At 34.1% G+C, this 16794-nt stretch overlaps 1 protein-coding gene across 3 annotated transcripts in view; it reads left to right on the top strand.

Moving 5' to 3' along the window:
* The window catches only part of KCTD3 (potassium channel tetramerization domain containing 3), a 57310-nt gene that overhangs the window by 32687 nt on the left and 7829 nt on the right, over positions 1 to 16794 (top strand). For all 3 annotated transcript variants that reach the window (XM_050780537.1, XM_050780532.1, XM_050780523.1), the window contains exons 11-15: positions 5479 to 5566; positions 5697 to 5813; positions 7719 to 7889; positions 11540 to 11695; positions 15338 to 15434. In XM_050780537.1, the coding sequence (XP_050636494.1) occupies positions 5479 to 5566; positions 5697 to 5813; positions 7719 to 7889; positions 11540 to 11695; positions 15338 to 15434 (629 nt within the window). The remainder of the gene's footprint in view (positions 1 to 5478; positions 5567 to 5696; positions 5814 to 7718; positions 7890 to 11539; positions 11696 to 15337; positions 15435 to 16794) is intronic.

The raw sequence follows: 16794 nt of genomic DNA, 5'->3' as shown, positions 1-16794 counted from the left end.
GAGTTGCCGGAAGGACCTGAAGATTGAAAGAATGGAGATTATTTCTGGTCCCATAAAAGTCAAGAGTGTATGTGGAATCTATAGCACAGCTAGAAAGGTTGACCCCACAGGGAGTAGAGACATTTCTTTCTCTGTGACAGAAGGGTAAGGAAGGAGTAAAGAGAAAGGCATTGAAGACTATTGTCAAGTACTGCAGAAATTATAAATAGTATATTTGCAGTAGACCTGGGATCCATGTAGTTCTTTAGTTACATAATCAAGGTTAATTTTAAGTATTTGAGTCAGATGAAGCAGGTTTGTATGTAATCTTAAAAGTTTTTTGCAAAATCATGAGGACAGTTTCAATAAAATATTAATGAAAATGTTATAAAAGCATTGACTCTGATTCAGGTAAGATAAAAGTAAAAAAAAAAAAAATTAAAGAAATGTTTCTGTTTCTTGTTTCCATTTTTTTGTTTAATTCCATACCCCCCCCGCCTACACACACAAAATTATGTTACAAAAGAAGATTAATAAGGAATTAATTGGTATTGTCAAGTAGGTAGCCTAGGCTGTTACATAGCATAAGAGCAATTTTTAGGCACTATTTCCCAAGTTGATATTTTAAATTTAGATTTGTATTGGAAATATGGATTATACATGTTTCATTCTCATATCAAAGCAGAGAGCTTTGAAAGTTAGCTCTGGAAAGGCTTTATGTACTTTACTTCCTAAAGAATCAGATAACTCATGTGTATTCTGAGAAATAGAGATCTTCAGCCATAGTACCATCTGAGTGATAGCCTAGCCTCTAAGTACACAGTGGAGGCTGAGTTTGGGGAGGAAATATTGGTTCTGGGAAGAATAATTCAGAGTGAATTTCTGTGGTCTGATGGACTAGACTGGACAAGAATTTGGGAGTTGTGTTTAATTTAGCTTCTCTCTTTCCTGTTGTGAGGCACCTGTAGCACTGATGTTAGAAGCAAACTTTTTGTGTGTGTGTGATAGGTTTACAGACCTCCGCATATTAGGAATAGGAATAAGGCAGGCATTGGAATCCTGGGCCCACATTTTGTTGGGGAGAGAGAGGATTGACTTTTCAGTATTATGCCTTGACTGCTTTCTTAAGTATGGTCTGTTTGCTTACTTACAGAATTTATAGTAAGAAATACGAGATTCTTACTTAGATTTAGATATTCTAAATTTATATAGAGAAATATTAGATACAAATATTGAAACAATGTATATTGTTTATACTATGTATTAAATTATGTTAATTGACTAGTTTGTTTATACACACTTGCGTACCACATACCAAAGTAAAGGCTCTGGGATCTGGGATTTTAGCAAAAGCCGGCATGATTTCATGGGACAGTAGAAATTGAGCCTCCTACAAAAATCTGAAGGTTTAAGTTTCTCAATCCCTGAGAGGACTGGGAAAAGTTTGCCCAATAGTCTTGGAACAAGAAAGTTTGATGTGTGTTTGGTGTCTTGGAATGGGAAATGGAGATGCAAGAGTAAACCATTAGAAATTGAAACCAACATATTCAAATTAGGAGTGAATTGAAGCACAAAGACTTGCCTTTGTTGTATGAGAGCCCCAATTTGAGAAACTGATTTAGAACCAATTACATTTCTAGATACAGACATGACACCAGTTAGAACACTTTCACGAAAGAGAGCACACAAGAATCCTATCGAAGAAGTAATTTCTACTAAAATAACTTCCCAAAACTTATAAACTTCACATGGAAACAAATGATGAAAAGTCATCAAACATAAAAAATTTGCAGTCCCCAAATTGGAAATAATGGAACAATTAGAAAGCTGCTGTATTGAAGGAATAGGACAAATCAGAAAATGGAGGGAAATAAAACACTAAAATTTAAAAGATCATTGAAAATTTTTTTTTAATTTATTTAATGGTTAAATAGAAGCAGAGCTAAAAGAAAATTAGTAAATTGACAGACACATCTGAGAAAATCATTTCCAGTTAAGCCAAGAGAGTGAGATAGAAAATATGAAAAAGGAGGAAAAAGTGAGAAAGTATTTCATGTAGGAACAGAGTAGAGGAGCCATATTGGAAAAGATAACAGCGGCTAACATTTTGGAGAAATGAAAAAGGACATGAATTTATTGATTAAAGAAATGTACCAAGTCTTGGCAGCCTAAATGTTTAAATGTGCTGTAATAAAAGATATATTACGATAAAAAGTATTCACAGAATAGTGACAGTTTGCCTGTAATTAGACTTTGAGCAGATTCCTCATCACCACTAGTAGACACCAGAAGAAGACTATGGGCATTCTCCAAATGGCAGAGAAAGTAACTTTCAACCTAGGTTTTTATACACAGCAAAACTACCTGAATGAGAAGGGTTTTTTTTCCGGAGAGAATTTCTCACTCATAACCCTCAATGAAAGGACTACTAAAGAAAAATGCCTTTTGAGAAGAAGGTTGTTTGTATTTGAAGGGGAAGAAATGGAATGCATTAAGCAGTGATTAGGAAATTGGAAAGTGGTAAATACAATGGTAAATTTAGATAAGTGATTATTTAAAAATTAATGGATGAAGGTTAAAACATCCTGTAAAAAATACTGTTGAGTTTACAGGTATAGAGATTATAGTTAAAAGATTCTAGGGGCCTTACATGGGAAGATAGAGTGGTATTTTAAAACTGTAAAACATTTAAATTTACATGTAGAGATTAGTGGTAATCACTGTGTGCTACCTTATAAGAGAAAAATCCGCTTCCATATTTTATTTGTGACCACATGACTGAACCATGCATACTAATCAGTATGGTTTCTTGGATTCTTGCCATGAAGTTGTTAGGATAAAGAAGAGGCTACACAGTGGCTGCTTCCTTGCTTGTGCTAGGAGGGAACTCAGCAGTTACTAACTCACTGTGATTCTGCTTATCCTCTGCTTTCTCTGTTCTCGCTGTATTGAAGGGTAGACATGGAAAGAAAAGCAGATCATGATTAAGGGTTACAGAAAAAGAAGTAGCAAGGCTTTAATCCTAGAGCCCGTCCTCCCAGAGAATAAATGGTTAAAATGTTTGCCTTTGTGCCTTGGGAAGTGCTAGGCTCCTCCTGCTCTTTCATTGGAAAAAAAAAAAAAAAGTATCCAAAGGGAGAAGAATCTCATGGCCTTATCTGTCCCCATTTTCCTGCCATGAAGATTCTGGGGTAGGAGTTTAAGCCCTTTCCTTTAGTGCTAGAGCTAAGATGATTTAGTTAACTTGGGTAAGAGAATTGGTTAGTGGTGTGTAAAGCAGTCTCCCCTCCATCCTTTAGACATCTTTACTGATATCACTGAAAAGTACTTAATGTTTACCTGGTATAAAATGTTTTGGCGTTGGCTTTAATTAAAAGGCTGACCTCAGGATAGGGCATGACAATTGAGTTCTTTGAGATATTTCTAGTGTAACTCATAACTGCATGACATTGAGAGGGTACATATAGAAATTAGGGTTATATCAGGAAGAGCTTAGAGGAAGCATTATTTTCAAGTTTTAGTTATTCCTGTTTTTAATTAGAATGAAACTAGATTCTGTGCTTTTTCACTTGCTCTTCAGATATTCCCTTTCCCCTTGCCCTACTTAACTCATAGTTGACTTCAGTGTTCAAGCTTCACTTCCTCTGTGAACCTTTCCTTGATATTTGCTCTTCACCCACCAGCATTGAGATGGCAATTCTTCCCCTCTCACCTCTGATTGTATTTAGTCTATTCTAGTGCCTATTCTATAATTGTCTGCTATTTTTCTTTCTCACAAGTTTACCAGCTCCTAGAGAGCAAGGAGGTACCCCACATCCCTTATCTCTAGTTCAGTGTTTGTTCTCTTGGATAATATGTGGTACATAAAAAGTACTTAAATGTTAAGCAGATAATGTTTAGATTTTAACTTTTCAAATGAAAACGAGATATAGTATATGAAAAGTAAAAGTCCCTTAACATTTTTAACTTTTATTGGAAGTTTTTTAGACTTGGAAGCAAAACTTGGTGTCTAATAATTCATTTAAGTGTCATCTATGAAGAAGCTTAATAGGCATCTCTGGCCTGGCTGTAAACAGGAAAGATTAATTTTGATGAAGAGTAGAATAGTACTCTACTAAAATAGTATTGCAACTATCCTAGCAAACACTTTTTTTTTTTTTTTTTTTTTTTTTTTTTTTTTTTTTTTTTTGAAAGGGAGTCTCGCTCTGCGCCCAGGCTGGAGTGCAGTGGCGCGATCTCGGCTCACTGCAAGCTCCGCCTCCCGGGTTCACGCCATTCTCCTGCCTCAGCCTCCTGAGTAGCTGGGACTACAGGCGCCCGCCACCGCGCCCGGCTAATTTTTTGTATTTTTAGTAGAGACGGGGTTTCACTGTGGTCTCGATCTCCTGACCTTGTGATCCGCCTGCCTCGGCCTCCCAAAGTGCTGGGATTACAGGCGTGAGCCACCACGCCCGGCCGCAAACACTTTTTTTTTTAATTTGGAGACCAAGTCTCACTCTGTTTTCCAGGCTGGAATGCAGTGGCATGATCCCGGCTCACCACAACCTCTGCGTCCCGGGTTCGAGTGATTCTTCTGCCTCAGCCTCCCGAGTAGATGAGATTACTGGCGTGCGCCACTACACCCAGCTAATTTTGTATATTTAGTAGAGACGGGGTTTCACTATGTTAACTAGGCTGATTTTGAACTCCCGACCTCTGGCGATCTGCCCGCTTCGGCCTCCCAAAGTGCTCGGATTACAGGCATGAGCCAGCACGCCCACACTTTTTATGGTTTTTGTTTGTTCGCTTTTTGTTTTGTTTTGTGGTAAAACTCAAGCCCTTTGCTGTTTCTTTTAGCGCAAATATGGAAAGGTATTAATTTGTAAACTAGATTGATTTTCCTGGAAAAACTAATTTTTTAATTCCTATACTTTAAAAAAAATAAATGCATATGAGACTTTGTTTGCCTTGCCATTTCCTAGAAAACAAGTTATCTTTAATAAGGAGAATGAAAAATAGAGAATACCACCTTTTCAGATAAATAATAAATTATCAAGGGAGCAAGTACTTTCTGGAAATCAGTTGCTTTGTTTACTAGTTCTAATTCTATCACTTGCTTACTGTGTGACTTTGGACAGGTCGTTTAATCTCTTGTATGAGAAGGGGAAAAGAGAGGGAGCTGGTCAGACTTGGCCTTTCAGTTCCAGTGGGCTGCGATCTAGTGATCACATGCAAAAAAAGAGGAGACAACCCATCGAAATTGAGAAAGGAAAGTACTGCTGTGGGAAATACAATTAAAAAAAATATTTTGAAGGAAGTATATTGGTGGGTTCTCCTCTATAGCATGTTTGTGTATATGTGTGTGCATGCATGCACCTATAGAAAGTTTATTTCCTAAGCCTTACTAAAATTGGATGTTGGTTGCCTCTTTACCAGAAGAATCAAAGTTTTGAGGAAATTGACCAGAAAACAGAAATTATACTTACTATCTAACATCTAATAATACTCTTACTACATCAGGTTCAAGATGTTGTTCCTATAACTAGTTATGACACTGCTGGATCATTCCTTCTGCTGGGATGTAACAATGGATCAATATATTACATAGGTAAGTGTACAGTCCCTTAAAATGCTCCTGCTTAATGCAATTTTTTAAATGAGAACAAGAAAACATTACCTATCAGTTTTAAATAGATATGCTGTTTATTTTAATGCTGTTTAAATTTGTTATGTTTTAGATATGCAGAAGTTCCCCTTGCGAATGAAAGATAATGATCTTCTTGTAACTGAACTGTATCATGATCCTTCAAATGATGCTATTACTGCTCTGAGTGTTTACCTCACACCCAAAACAAGTTAGTACATGGCCAATTTTATACATTCTTGACTTTTTATCTTTTTATTCATTAATTTATTGTGTGACTAGGTCAAATTAAACTGGTATCTTTCTTTTTGAGAACTGCAGTGCTAAGGATTTCATCTCTACTAAGTCTAAAATTTGTATTAAGTTTCATACTGAAGTCAAACATGACTAGTAAACAAACATAATTTGAGGTGGAAAATTGGAACTTCTGCTGAATTGCATTTGTTAAGCCATATGATTATAATATTAGCTGAAATTACAAAAACAAATCTGCACATTTATCTTCCTATTAAAATAACTAATTTTTCACTTCAAAATTAGGAACTTTTTAAAAAATAAAAAGTTCTTAGACTAATACTGGAAACTATGCTTATTTTCTTGGGAATTTAAAAATTTAAGCTGTAGGAAAAAGGTGTTTTATAACTTTCAGTGCATTTTAGAGGCCATTGCAGTGAAAGTAACAGACTAGTTCTATAAAGGAGTAAGAGATAAACACAAATGGGAAATTTAAAATTTACCTATAATAAAAGGAGTTCTAATAAACATTAATATATGTTCAATAATACTACTAGGTTTGGATGTGCTGCTTATGTAAGTCATCATTTTATTTAAATTAACAAAGGAAACCATAATTTTTAGTATGAAAGAAATATTCAAGAGTATACCCATGAATTTGACTGAAACCATAGTAGGACTTAAATTGTATTGCTCTAGAAATCGGGTTTGGTAAACCATGGATTTCTAGCCAAGCTGACTCTTTTTGACACCAGCTGTCTTTGGCTGCTTTTCTGCCACAATGACAGAATTGAGAGGTTGTGACAGAGACAGTGTGGCATGCAGAGTTTACAATGTTTACTACTTGGCCCTTTACAGAAAATGTGCCAACCCCTGCTCTAGAATGAGATGTGGATTTTTTTTTTTTTAATCTAGTTAAAAAGCAGGCATAAAACTGGGAAAGTTTTACAAATCAAAGCACTTCTTTTGTTGTGACGGGGATTTTAAGACATGAAAAATGGAGTCATCTTCTGGTTATAGGAAGTGTTTTTCATGACATACTTTTTTTCCTTTGATTCAGGTATTTTCAGATGAATCAGTTAGTAAAACTAGAACAGCTAGTAAAGCTAAGAGGTTCTCTATCTGTGAAGCTTTTAAGAGTATAGGTCACTGAAATTTTTCCTATCTAAATTTACGATGGGGACTGGGCACTTTTTTAAAAAAAGAAAAGAAAAGACACTGCTGAACCTTAGATGATTAGAGGAAACAACATATTGTAAGTATGATGGAAGCAATGTAATGGGTATGTTTATTCCCTAGCACCGTGTTTTGAAACTTCAATAGTATTTATATATATAGTATTTATATATAATGCTTCACTATCTGAGAATGATTTAGTATTGTAGTTTAAGTAGAACAGATGGTAATTCTAGGCTAGACATAATAAGGAATATTGCTTTTGGGATACTATGTAGTATTCTTGGCATGGCAGATTTATGAATTCTTTAAACTATGTTGAGTATCTACTGTGTCTCAGGTACTCTGTAAGGTGACAGATAAAAAGATGATTATGATTCAGTCTTTGTCAATAAGGAGTAGAAGTAGCTAGACATATAAATAAGTACAGAATTAGTGTGTTATAATTGCTGTGATAGAACCTAATAGTGCAAGGCAGGAGGTGAATAGTTACATCTTGAAGTGAAGGTTAGGAAAAGATTTATCAAGGAAATAATGATTTTAAGATGACCCGAGAAGTTTTAAGATTTTTTTTTACTGAACTGGATTTAGGGCTGATATAAACAGTGAATCCAGCTCTGCCTATTTTATCATAGGGAAGCTTTGCAAGGGTAGCTTTTTTATTATCATTCCATAATATATCACCTGTCAACTCGACTTGATATAGGTGTCAGTGGTAACTGGATTGAGATCGCCTATGGTACGAGCTCTGGAGCAGTACGAGTGATTGTACAACACCCAGAGACAGTTGGATCAGGTCCTCAGCTTTTTCAGACTTTCACAGTTCACCGAAGTCCCGTAACAAAAATCATGCTATCAGAGAAGCATCTTGTATCAGGTAAAATAATTTCATTAGTACTGGTAAAGAACTTGGCCTTGTGTGTTATTTTCTGTACCCGCACAAATTAAAAGAATGAAAACGCAGTGTTTATGTGAGAAAAATATACTAGAAGAAGTACTAGAAAAGTTTAATAACTGAGGAAATTATGATCGTCTTTTAAAGATTTCTTTGAGCTGGTCATAGTGGCTCACGCCCATAAATCCAAGCACTTTGGGAGGCCAAGGCAGGTGGATTGGTTTAGCCCAGGCGTTCAACTGGTGAAACCCCGTTTCTACCAAAAAAGAGAAAAAAAAAGATGGTTTTTATTTTGCCTGGTTTTAATATACATACATTTAGGAGGTGTGATTTTTTTTTTCTCTTGGCATATCTTATTGCAAAATATTTATTTTGACCCTGCTAAGAGGAATTTTTATTAAATTTTTCAACTTTTACTTTTAATATAAATCAGGTTATCTTATGGTTTAATGCTAAAACTGTAGTTTTAAATGTGTATTTTGATATTTTGTCATCTCATAAAAATAATAAAATTTAAAATTATAAAGATTATTTGAAGAAAACCTTTTCATGGGTTTGTAGTTCTTTATAGTCATATACAATTTTAAAAAATTTATATACTAATTGGATACATAAAAAATTAAGTACTAATTTTCAAGTTTAACAAATAGTACTTTCTGATTACAAAGTAAAATTCTATTGAAGAAATTAATTGTGTATGGAAGATGATTTCTAAAAGGCTTTGTGAAAGTTGTATTGTGAGTTGGGTATGTCAGTAGAGCTTGCTTTCTAGAGGAGTCTTACATTAACTCCTTTTGTAGAGCAGTTCCTGCCCAACTTAAAACTTTTACAAACGTGGTTTTCATGTATCAGATTTGTTTTTATGAAGTCTGGCTAGAAGATAATGCATCTTTTGTGAAAGATGTAGTGAAAGTTTCTCAATCTATTTAAACACCATGTGGAGCTGAAATTCAGTCCATAGCTGACTGATTATGCTTTTATTGAATGTGTAATTGTTTGTGGTATAAGTAGGCCTTGCTAAAACAGTCTCTGTTAGGTTTTCATAAAACATTATTCCCCTCCCCCACTGAGGATTTTCTAACTCGTGCTGGTGCCTCCTCTTTTGTCCAATTGCTGAGTGTTGGATTGCCCTTGAGCTCTTTCCTGGACTCTCTATTCTTCTTTATCTGCACTTCCCCGGTTATTTGAATAGTAAGTAACTATATGTCAATGGCTCCCAAACTTTCCTCCACCTGTGACCATCCAAAGAGTTCCAAACCTATGCATCCAGTGTCTGGATCTCTGGTTGTATGTTTAATAGGCATCTCAAATTAAGTTGGACAAAATGGAACTTAACGATTTCTGTCTCAAAAGCCATCTTAGTATGCAGTGTCACCATCTACTTATCTACTAAAGCTGAAAATCTAGGAATCACCCTTGATTTCTCCCTTTCTTTCACCTCCCACATAGTACAATTCACCAGTAAGTCCTGTTGGCTTTGCTGCCACATTATGTCACAAATCCAATCACTTTTCATTGCTATCAGTCTACTGTCTCACATCATCATCCTTTCTCCCCTAGATAACTAGTAACTTCTCAACTTTTCCGTCTCTGTGGTACATGCTCCACACAGCAACCAGAAGTATCTTTTAGAAATGCAAACCAAGTCTGATTCCTGATGACTTCTAATTGTATTTAGAATAAATTTAAATTTCTACCGTGGGCTATATGGCTTTTCTTGTTCTAGATTCTACCTACCTTTAAAATCTCTTCCCAACTCCCGTGTCACTTTTCTCATTGCTGATAACACTCTAACCTGTTGGCTTTTCTATTTTTTAAAAATGCCTTCGAGAACTTTTGCGTTTGTTCTTTTTATTCGAAATGTTTTGCCCCTAGATATTTGTTTGGCTGCATTCTTGTCATTCTGGTGGCGTTTCAAATCCCTTCTCAATGAGGACTCCTTGGCAACCTGCTTTAAATTAAATTAGCCAAACCTCTATCCAACAATAACTTTCCCTAACAGTACCTTGCTTTGTTTTCCTTATAGCTTTATCACTTAATCATTTATTTGCTTGTTTATTATCTCTGTATAATTAGAAAAGTTTTCCAATAGCAGAAACTTTGTTCTATTCTCAGCACTTAGCATAGTTCTGACACATAAAAGATGCTGAATAAATGTTATGAGATAAGGCAACTCAATGCTCTGAGAAAATAGGCCGTTTTGCAGGGTTACTGTGATGTTTCGATGGTTATTGTGGGATGTGATACCAAGGAACTACTTTGTAAAACTTGTATTTTAACATCAGATATTTCATGTAGGTTTGAAACTTATGTAAGTTTATCAAGAGAAATATCCTTTTTAAGAAAAAATCTGGAGCATTTTATGTATACTCAGTTATGTTATTCTGCCACCTGGTGGATATTAACACATATGTAATGACATTGTTTTCCTTATAGTGCAGTTTGATCCCTTAAAGAAAAACTTTAGATGATGACCGATATTAGCAAAGTTGACATAGTTGTCCAATTGAATCAACTAACAATATTTAAATTATTTTTCAGAATCCTAGTAAGCTTAGTAGTGAAATCAGGAAATGATTTCCCATGAAATTAAATAGCCTAGGACAAAATGTCTCCTTTTTCACCAGAAAACTGACAGTCTAGCAATTGAGAATTTTGTTACATAAGAATAGAAAGTACACAGTTGTTACTTATTTCTATTTGCCAAAATTAAATTTCTTTCTAAAGTTTTGTTTAAAATATGTGTAACTGTAAAATATGTAACACATTTTTACCTGGTAGTAAATATTATGTATGTGTGTATATAAGAAATTTTGGAGACTTTCCTAATATTTACGGATGAGTTCATAGCTCATTGCTAATAATAACAGATTTTCTAAAATCATGAATGGCAAAATTAGTATATTTTTTATTAAAGCATGCCAAAAAAGTAGTTTTTGCGTTAGTAATACATTGTATGGTATGTATTTTCAAATAGAGTATCTACTCAGACAAAAAAAAGTAGAGATAGATTAGGAGACATTTTAGTATATGCTCAGTTAATATTCTGTTAGCAAAATAAAACTAATTGGAGCATGTTTTTTAAATGCAGACTTTCTTTGTATAAAAATATTGCTCAGCTTTAGTATAGAATCTTAATTTTCCTTAATGTAATGATGAGTGGGCAATAAATAGCTGATTGCTTAAGATGTTTGACAATTGTCATTTGTGCCAATAATTTTTCGGTAAGTCCTGATCTAGGTTAATATTTGAGTAGCATAAGCAGAAACAGTTTCTATAGTTAGGAAAAATAAACCAGGAAACTGTTTACTATGTAGTTTAGCCACAGAACAGGACAATATTCAGCATCTTTTTTCTTACACACACATTATTTTTAACCTTTACTACATTTATACCCTACAAGCTATTTTTATGAGGATCTGTAGGTTTACTTGACATACCTTATATTTTTCAGCAGGGTAAAGCATACTCAGTTTTCTCAGTTAAGTAGATACAAATTACGTATAGTTTTAAGATAAATATGTCATTTGCCACTTATACTCTGATGTGTTTAATGTAGATGATTGTGAAAAAACTTAAAATGAGTTTTTAAAAGTAATTTTGCATTCTTTTGTGTTCTCTTTCTTTGCTAGTCTGTGCAGATAATAACCATGTCCGGACGTGGACAGTAACGCGATTCAGAGGAATGATCTCTACTCAACCAGGTTCTACTCCTTTAGCGTCATTCAAGATACTGTCCCTGGAGGAGACAGAAAGTCATGGTAGCTATTCCTCTGGAAATGACATAGGTGAGTTATTTTAGGGCATTTTTAGGTCCTATATTAGCTGTTCAGAAGAAGCATATCAACTAATAAAACCATAAAAACGAGTTTTAAATACAAAGTTTTCATTTTAATTTTGAAATTCTAAACAGAATTTTAGTGTATTTTTCTGATGAAATTCTATAAATTCACGAAATTATTTTATTGCATTGTTTTTCATTAAAATGTTAGGAGAGCACATTTTTCTTCTTATTAATGTTTCCTCATTTAAAGAGTGTCATCTTCACGTTAGCTACTTTTATTATTAAAACTATGATAGCTGTGTACATTTGATATTTGAAATTTTTTTTATTAATCTACTGAAAATAAAATTTGAAGCTCGAAAATGTTCCTATATAATGAGAGTCATTTTGATGACATGGTAATATTCATTATGAAACAGTGTAGAATGTCTCCATTGATATTCTCTGATTTCAGCAAAAGGTGTATTAAGTTTAGTTTAGGTTTTCTCTCTATACACCATACATACATGTGCACATGGGCACTCACATCCACACGTGTGCATACACATACACAGTCTTCATAGAGATCATTCCACCCCCGGCCCCATTTGAAAGAATCTTACTGTCCTTATAAGCTACTTAAGAGAATTCTACTACCACAGCCTTATGATTTTTAGAAAGAGAAATATGCAGTGTTACCAGTTTTAACAGTTGTTATGTAATCCCAGTTCTCTGCATGATGCTAGGCACTGGAAGTTTATATTGTTATTTATTCAATAAACATTTATTGAGTGCTTGTGTTCTAGATACTAGACATTTTAAAAAGTGCAGTGAACATCAACTTACGATGTAGTGAGCAGTAGGAATTAAATGAAACAATTGTATTTTGGAACTCTGCTTAAAGGCATAGGTCAAAAAGAACCCAGAGGAGACAGTGCCAGGATCTGTGTTAGAGGTTGTAATATATGCTCTCATTTAATCTTCTTGACAATTTAGGAGGTAGATACCCCACTTAATGTTGACGGAAGCTGAGATTCAGACAGCACTTCATAGAGGTTTTAATGTTTGAACTGATACATGAAGGATAGACATTTGTTGGGTGTGTGAGATTCTAGGGTTGGAACATTCCTGGCAGAGAAAACAGCAAGTTAAAAGGGTAGAAGCCAGGGGAACTTGGCAAGTTTGGAGAATGTCAGGAAGGTCATTAATTGTTAGATTATAGGATATGTGGGTAAGAATACTAAGACATACTGAGTGAATAGGCCAGTGCCAGATCATGGAAGGCATCTATACATCAAACTAAGAAATTTAGATTTTATCTTGTAAGTAATGGGGACCTTTTGAAAAATTTTGAGAATGATACTAGATTTGTGATATATATAATTCATCTTTCAAGAGCATGCAAGAAAACTTGACAGTGAAGACTTAAGAGAGTGAAACAAGGAAACCAGAAAGGAGGAATTTATTAACCAAAGTGCATGGTGGTCATTGACTAGATGTGGCAGGCATGAGAGAGGAAGGAGTCTAAAGTGACCCTAAGGATTCTTGGGAAATGGAGTAGCTGAGTATTACTTACTAAATACAGAAATATAGAAAGAATAACTTATTTTGAAAACAAAGATGAATTCAGACTTACGTATTTTGAGTGATGGTGCATATGGATACTATTCTGTGGTGTGAAGATATACCTGGTCTCTGGAGAAAGACCTTAACTAGAAATTATGTTTATGAGTATTCTGCATATAAGAAGCACCTGAAAGCCCCAGGAGTAGATGTATTGTTCAAGGAGAGCATGTGTATTGTGAATACAAAGATATTTATAAACAGCCCTGTGAATTAATTATAAAACCCAGTAAGATAAAGGGGACAGGGAGGTTTTTCATTCCTCTTTATAGTGGTATTTAAAATATATATATCCTCAGAGATCATTGGACATATAGATCAGTGGAACAGAGTAGAGTCCAGATTCAGTAGAGTGGTAAAGGTGGAATCTACATTGTAGTGGGTAATGGGGTAATAGATGTTGGAGGTATCCATGAAAGAAAGAAGTAATGGAGCTAGTTGGAAGGCAAGGAAGTTCAAAGGTCATATTTATACACATAATCTTAGCCAAAAGGCCGAGAAGCGATCGAAGGTCATATTTTTTATTCCTCCAACTTTCTCCCTCATTAAAGTTAAGAAAGATCTGGGGATATTTTGTATTCCAAGGAAAGGAGCCAATTTGGGAAGGGAAACTATAAATGGGAGGTGGGGGAAGAGAGGGCAAAGAATTAAGCTATGAAGAATAGATTATGGGTCAGTCTCATGTCAATATGAGGTTCAAGGGGAGAGAAGATACAGTTCTATAGTCTTCTCATTCCTAGTTATTTTATTCTGAGTTATTTTATTCATGGTCACTATTTTAACCTTGTTTATGAGTTATTGAATGAGGACTGTCATTTCATTTTAATAAAATTAGAGATCAGAAAGTTCCAGTAATTGAGCAACTGCATAGTATAGTGAAGAGCCAGACAGCTTAGGTTTGTTTGAATTCCACTTCCATCATATAAAGACCTATGAGATCTTTCGTTAAGTAATCTCTTGGTGCCTTATGTTTCTCATCTGTAAAATGGAGATAGTAAATAATAGCACCTCCCTTAAGTGGTTATTATGGTGATTAAAATTTTATATTTGGAAAACATTTACGGTGGCACATGCTAAGTACGGTATAAGTATTTGCTAACTAATAATAAAGATGACATTGGTTCATTTATTAAGTACATGTATGTTTCGTGTAACATAACTTGGGATATATTGTCTTTAAAAATTTTATTGTAAAACTTTTTACAATACTTTTTATGAATTGTAAGTTGATACTATTTTAGCTACTATGTATAATGGGAAAAGAGAATTATTAAAATTTTATGCTTAAGTTTTAAACAAAAACTTTTTTCTTTACGTTATTGTTCAGGATCTTTCTAAAATATAATAGGCTATTTATCTGTCTTGCCAAATACAATAAAGTGAAAATAATTGAATCTTTCATTTTAGATTGAAAAGCTTCAGGGTGCAACTCTGTAGTAAATTTTATGCTGTACTTTAGTCTTCATACTGTACTTTGTTTTTCTCTTTTGGTTTACCAATTACCTTATATAAAATTGTGTGTGTTTTTTTAATTTGCATCCTTAAAAAGAAGAAATACTAAAGGAAGAAATGTGGTTAACAGAAGCTTCAACTAATTACATTCCATCTGATGAAGTTTCACTTTATATTTTAAGATTTTGTGTGTTGTCTTCTCAAAAAAGTAAAATCAGTACATGAAATGACTTAATGTATATGTCTTTTTTAAGTTATAAGAATCTAAGCACATCCCCAAAGATAGTAAATATCTTAACAGGTCTCCGGCTAGTACTGTTAACGTAGCACCTTAGGACATTTTTTCCTTTAGCTTTTACAGCCTTAGTTATATATAAAATATAACTTAGAAATAATTGTGTATTTCTTTAAAAATTTTTTAATGCAAATTGAAGTACTTGTATACATTTATTCCATGTCTGATTGTGAGCTGAAATGTGATACCATATTGGTATGTATGAGAAATTCTTTTCTTGTATTAAGAGTAATGCTCCTTTTGTAAAATGAAAGAACTAAAATTTTAATTTTTTGACATTTTTGTTTTCTGATCAAGGACCTTTTGGAGAGCGAGACGATCAACAGGTGTTTATCCAGAAAGTTGTTCCCATCACCAACAAACTATTTGTAAGACTCTCATCTACTGGAAAAAGGTAACACTTTACTGTAAAAATATTTGTATTCAGAAGCCACCTTTTGTCTTACAAAACATATGGCATAATTTGATGTATTGATCAAAGAGTGCTAGTAGAAACAAATTGTTGGGAGAGGAGTCTGTTATCTCATAATCAAACTCAAAATGAAGACAGTATACGTTATGCTTACTTTCTGGGATTTAAGAGTTTCACTGATGCTGTGGACAGTTAGGAGGGACTAATGATAGAATAAGAACACAGTGAACTTTTTTTCATGGCCAAACATAAATACTTATTAATTTTGTTATTATAAGCAGTTTCTTTCTTTAAAAAACCTAGAACTTAAATATTTTCCATCCCATATAAATCTGTATACATTATTTTTGTTTCTCAAATAAAACATATTACAGATTTCCTGACATTTAGTATCCCCTTTTAAAATAAAAATGACAAATACTGATTAATAACACTAATGTGCATAATCTTGGCACAGCTTACGACATAGCACCCATGTTTTATTTTCTATTTTAGAGTAATTTGTGTCTACTTTAACATGGAGAGAAATTATCTGTCTCCGTGAGAGCAGGATTCCTGTCTTTATGCGGTCTCCTCAGTATTTGTATGTGAATGCTGCCCTTATGCTTCCATTATATGGCACTGGCAGTATTCCTCTGTTTAGTCTTTTCTATTCAAACTTAAAGAACATAGTGATTTTGCTGAACTAATTCTGACACTTCCTGTTACTAGCTATGTAAATGCAACTCAAGTTATTTTATTTCCCTTAGCCCAGTTTCTTTATAAAATAAGGTTCAACGACTTTGGCAGGATATCATAGGATAAAATAAATTTCAAACGTGTAATATCTTGCATGGTACCTAACCATAATAGATGTATAGTAGAAGTTAATTTCCTCTTCCTTTTGACTGAAATTTTACTTCTTTTAAAATTATTATTTATAACCTCAGATTTTACTTCAACATTTCTCTGCTTTAAAAACAAATTTTTTTGACGACGAGAACACATGGACACATGGGAGGGAACAAACAACAACAGGGAGCCTGTTGAGGGTGACGGAGGATGGAGAGAGAGAGCGCATCGGGAAGAATAGCTAATGGATGCCAGGCTTAATACCTAGGTGACGGGTTGATCTATGCAGCAAACCAGCATGGCACATGTTTACCTATGTAACAGACCTGCACATCCTGCACATGTAGCCCAGAACTTAAAAGTTGCAGGGAAAAAGTTTTTGCATGTCAAACAAATGAAAAAAGTAAAATTCCTATAAAGAGTCCATTAGGAAGGTTATTGTTTTCATTTTATTTATTTATTCATTTACTTATGAATGAGACAGAGTCTTGCTCTGTTGCCAGGCTAGAAT

This window comes from Macaca thibetana, chromosome 1 (genome assembly GCF_024542745.1).
Source record: "Macaca thibetana thibetana isolate TM-01 chromosome 1, ASM2454274v1, whole genome shotgun sequence".
In the NCBI taxonomy this organism is placed as follows: Eukaryota; Metazoa; Chordata; class Mammalia; order Primates; family Cercopithecidae; genus Macaca; species Macaca thibetana.
This window is presented reverse-complemented; position numbering and strand designations above follow the sequence as displayed.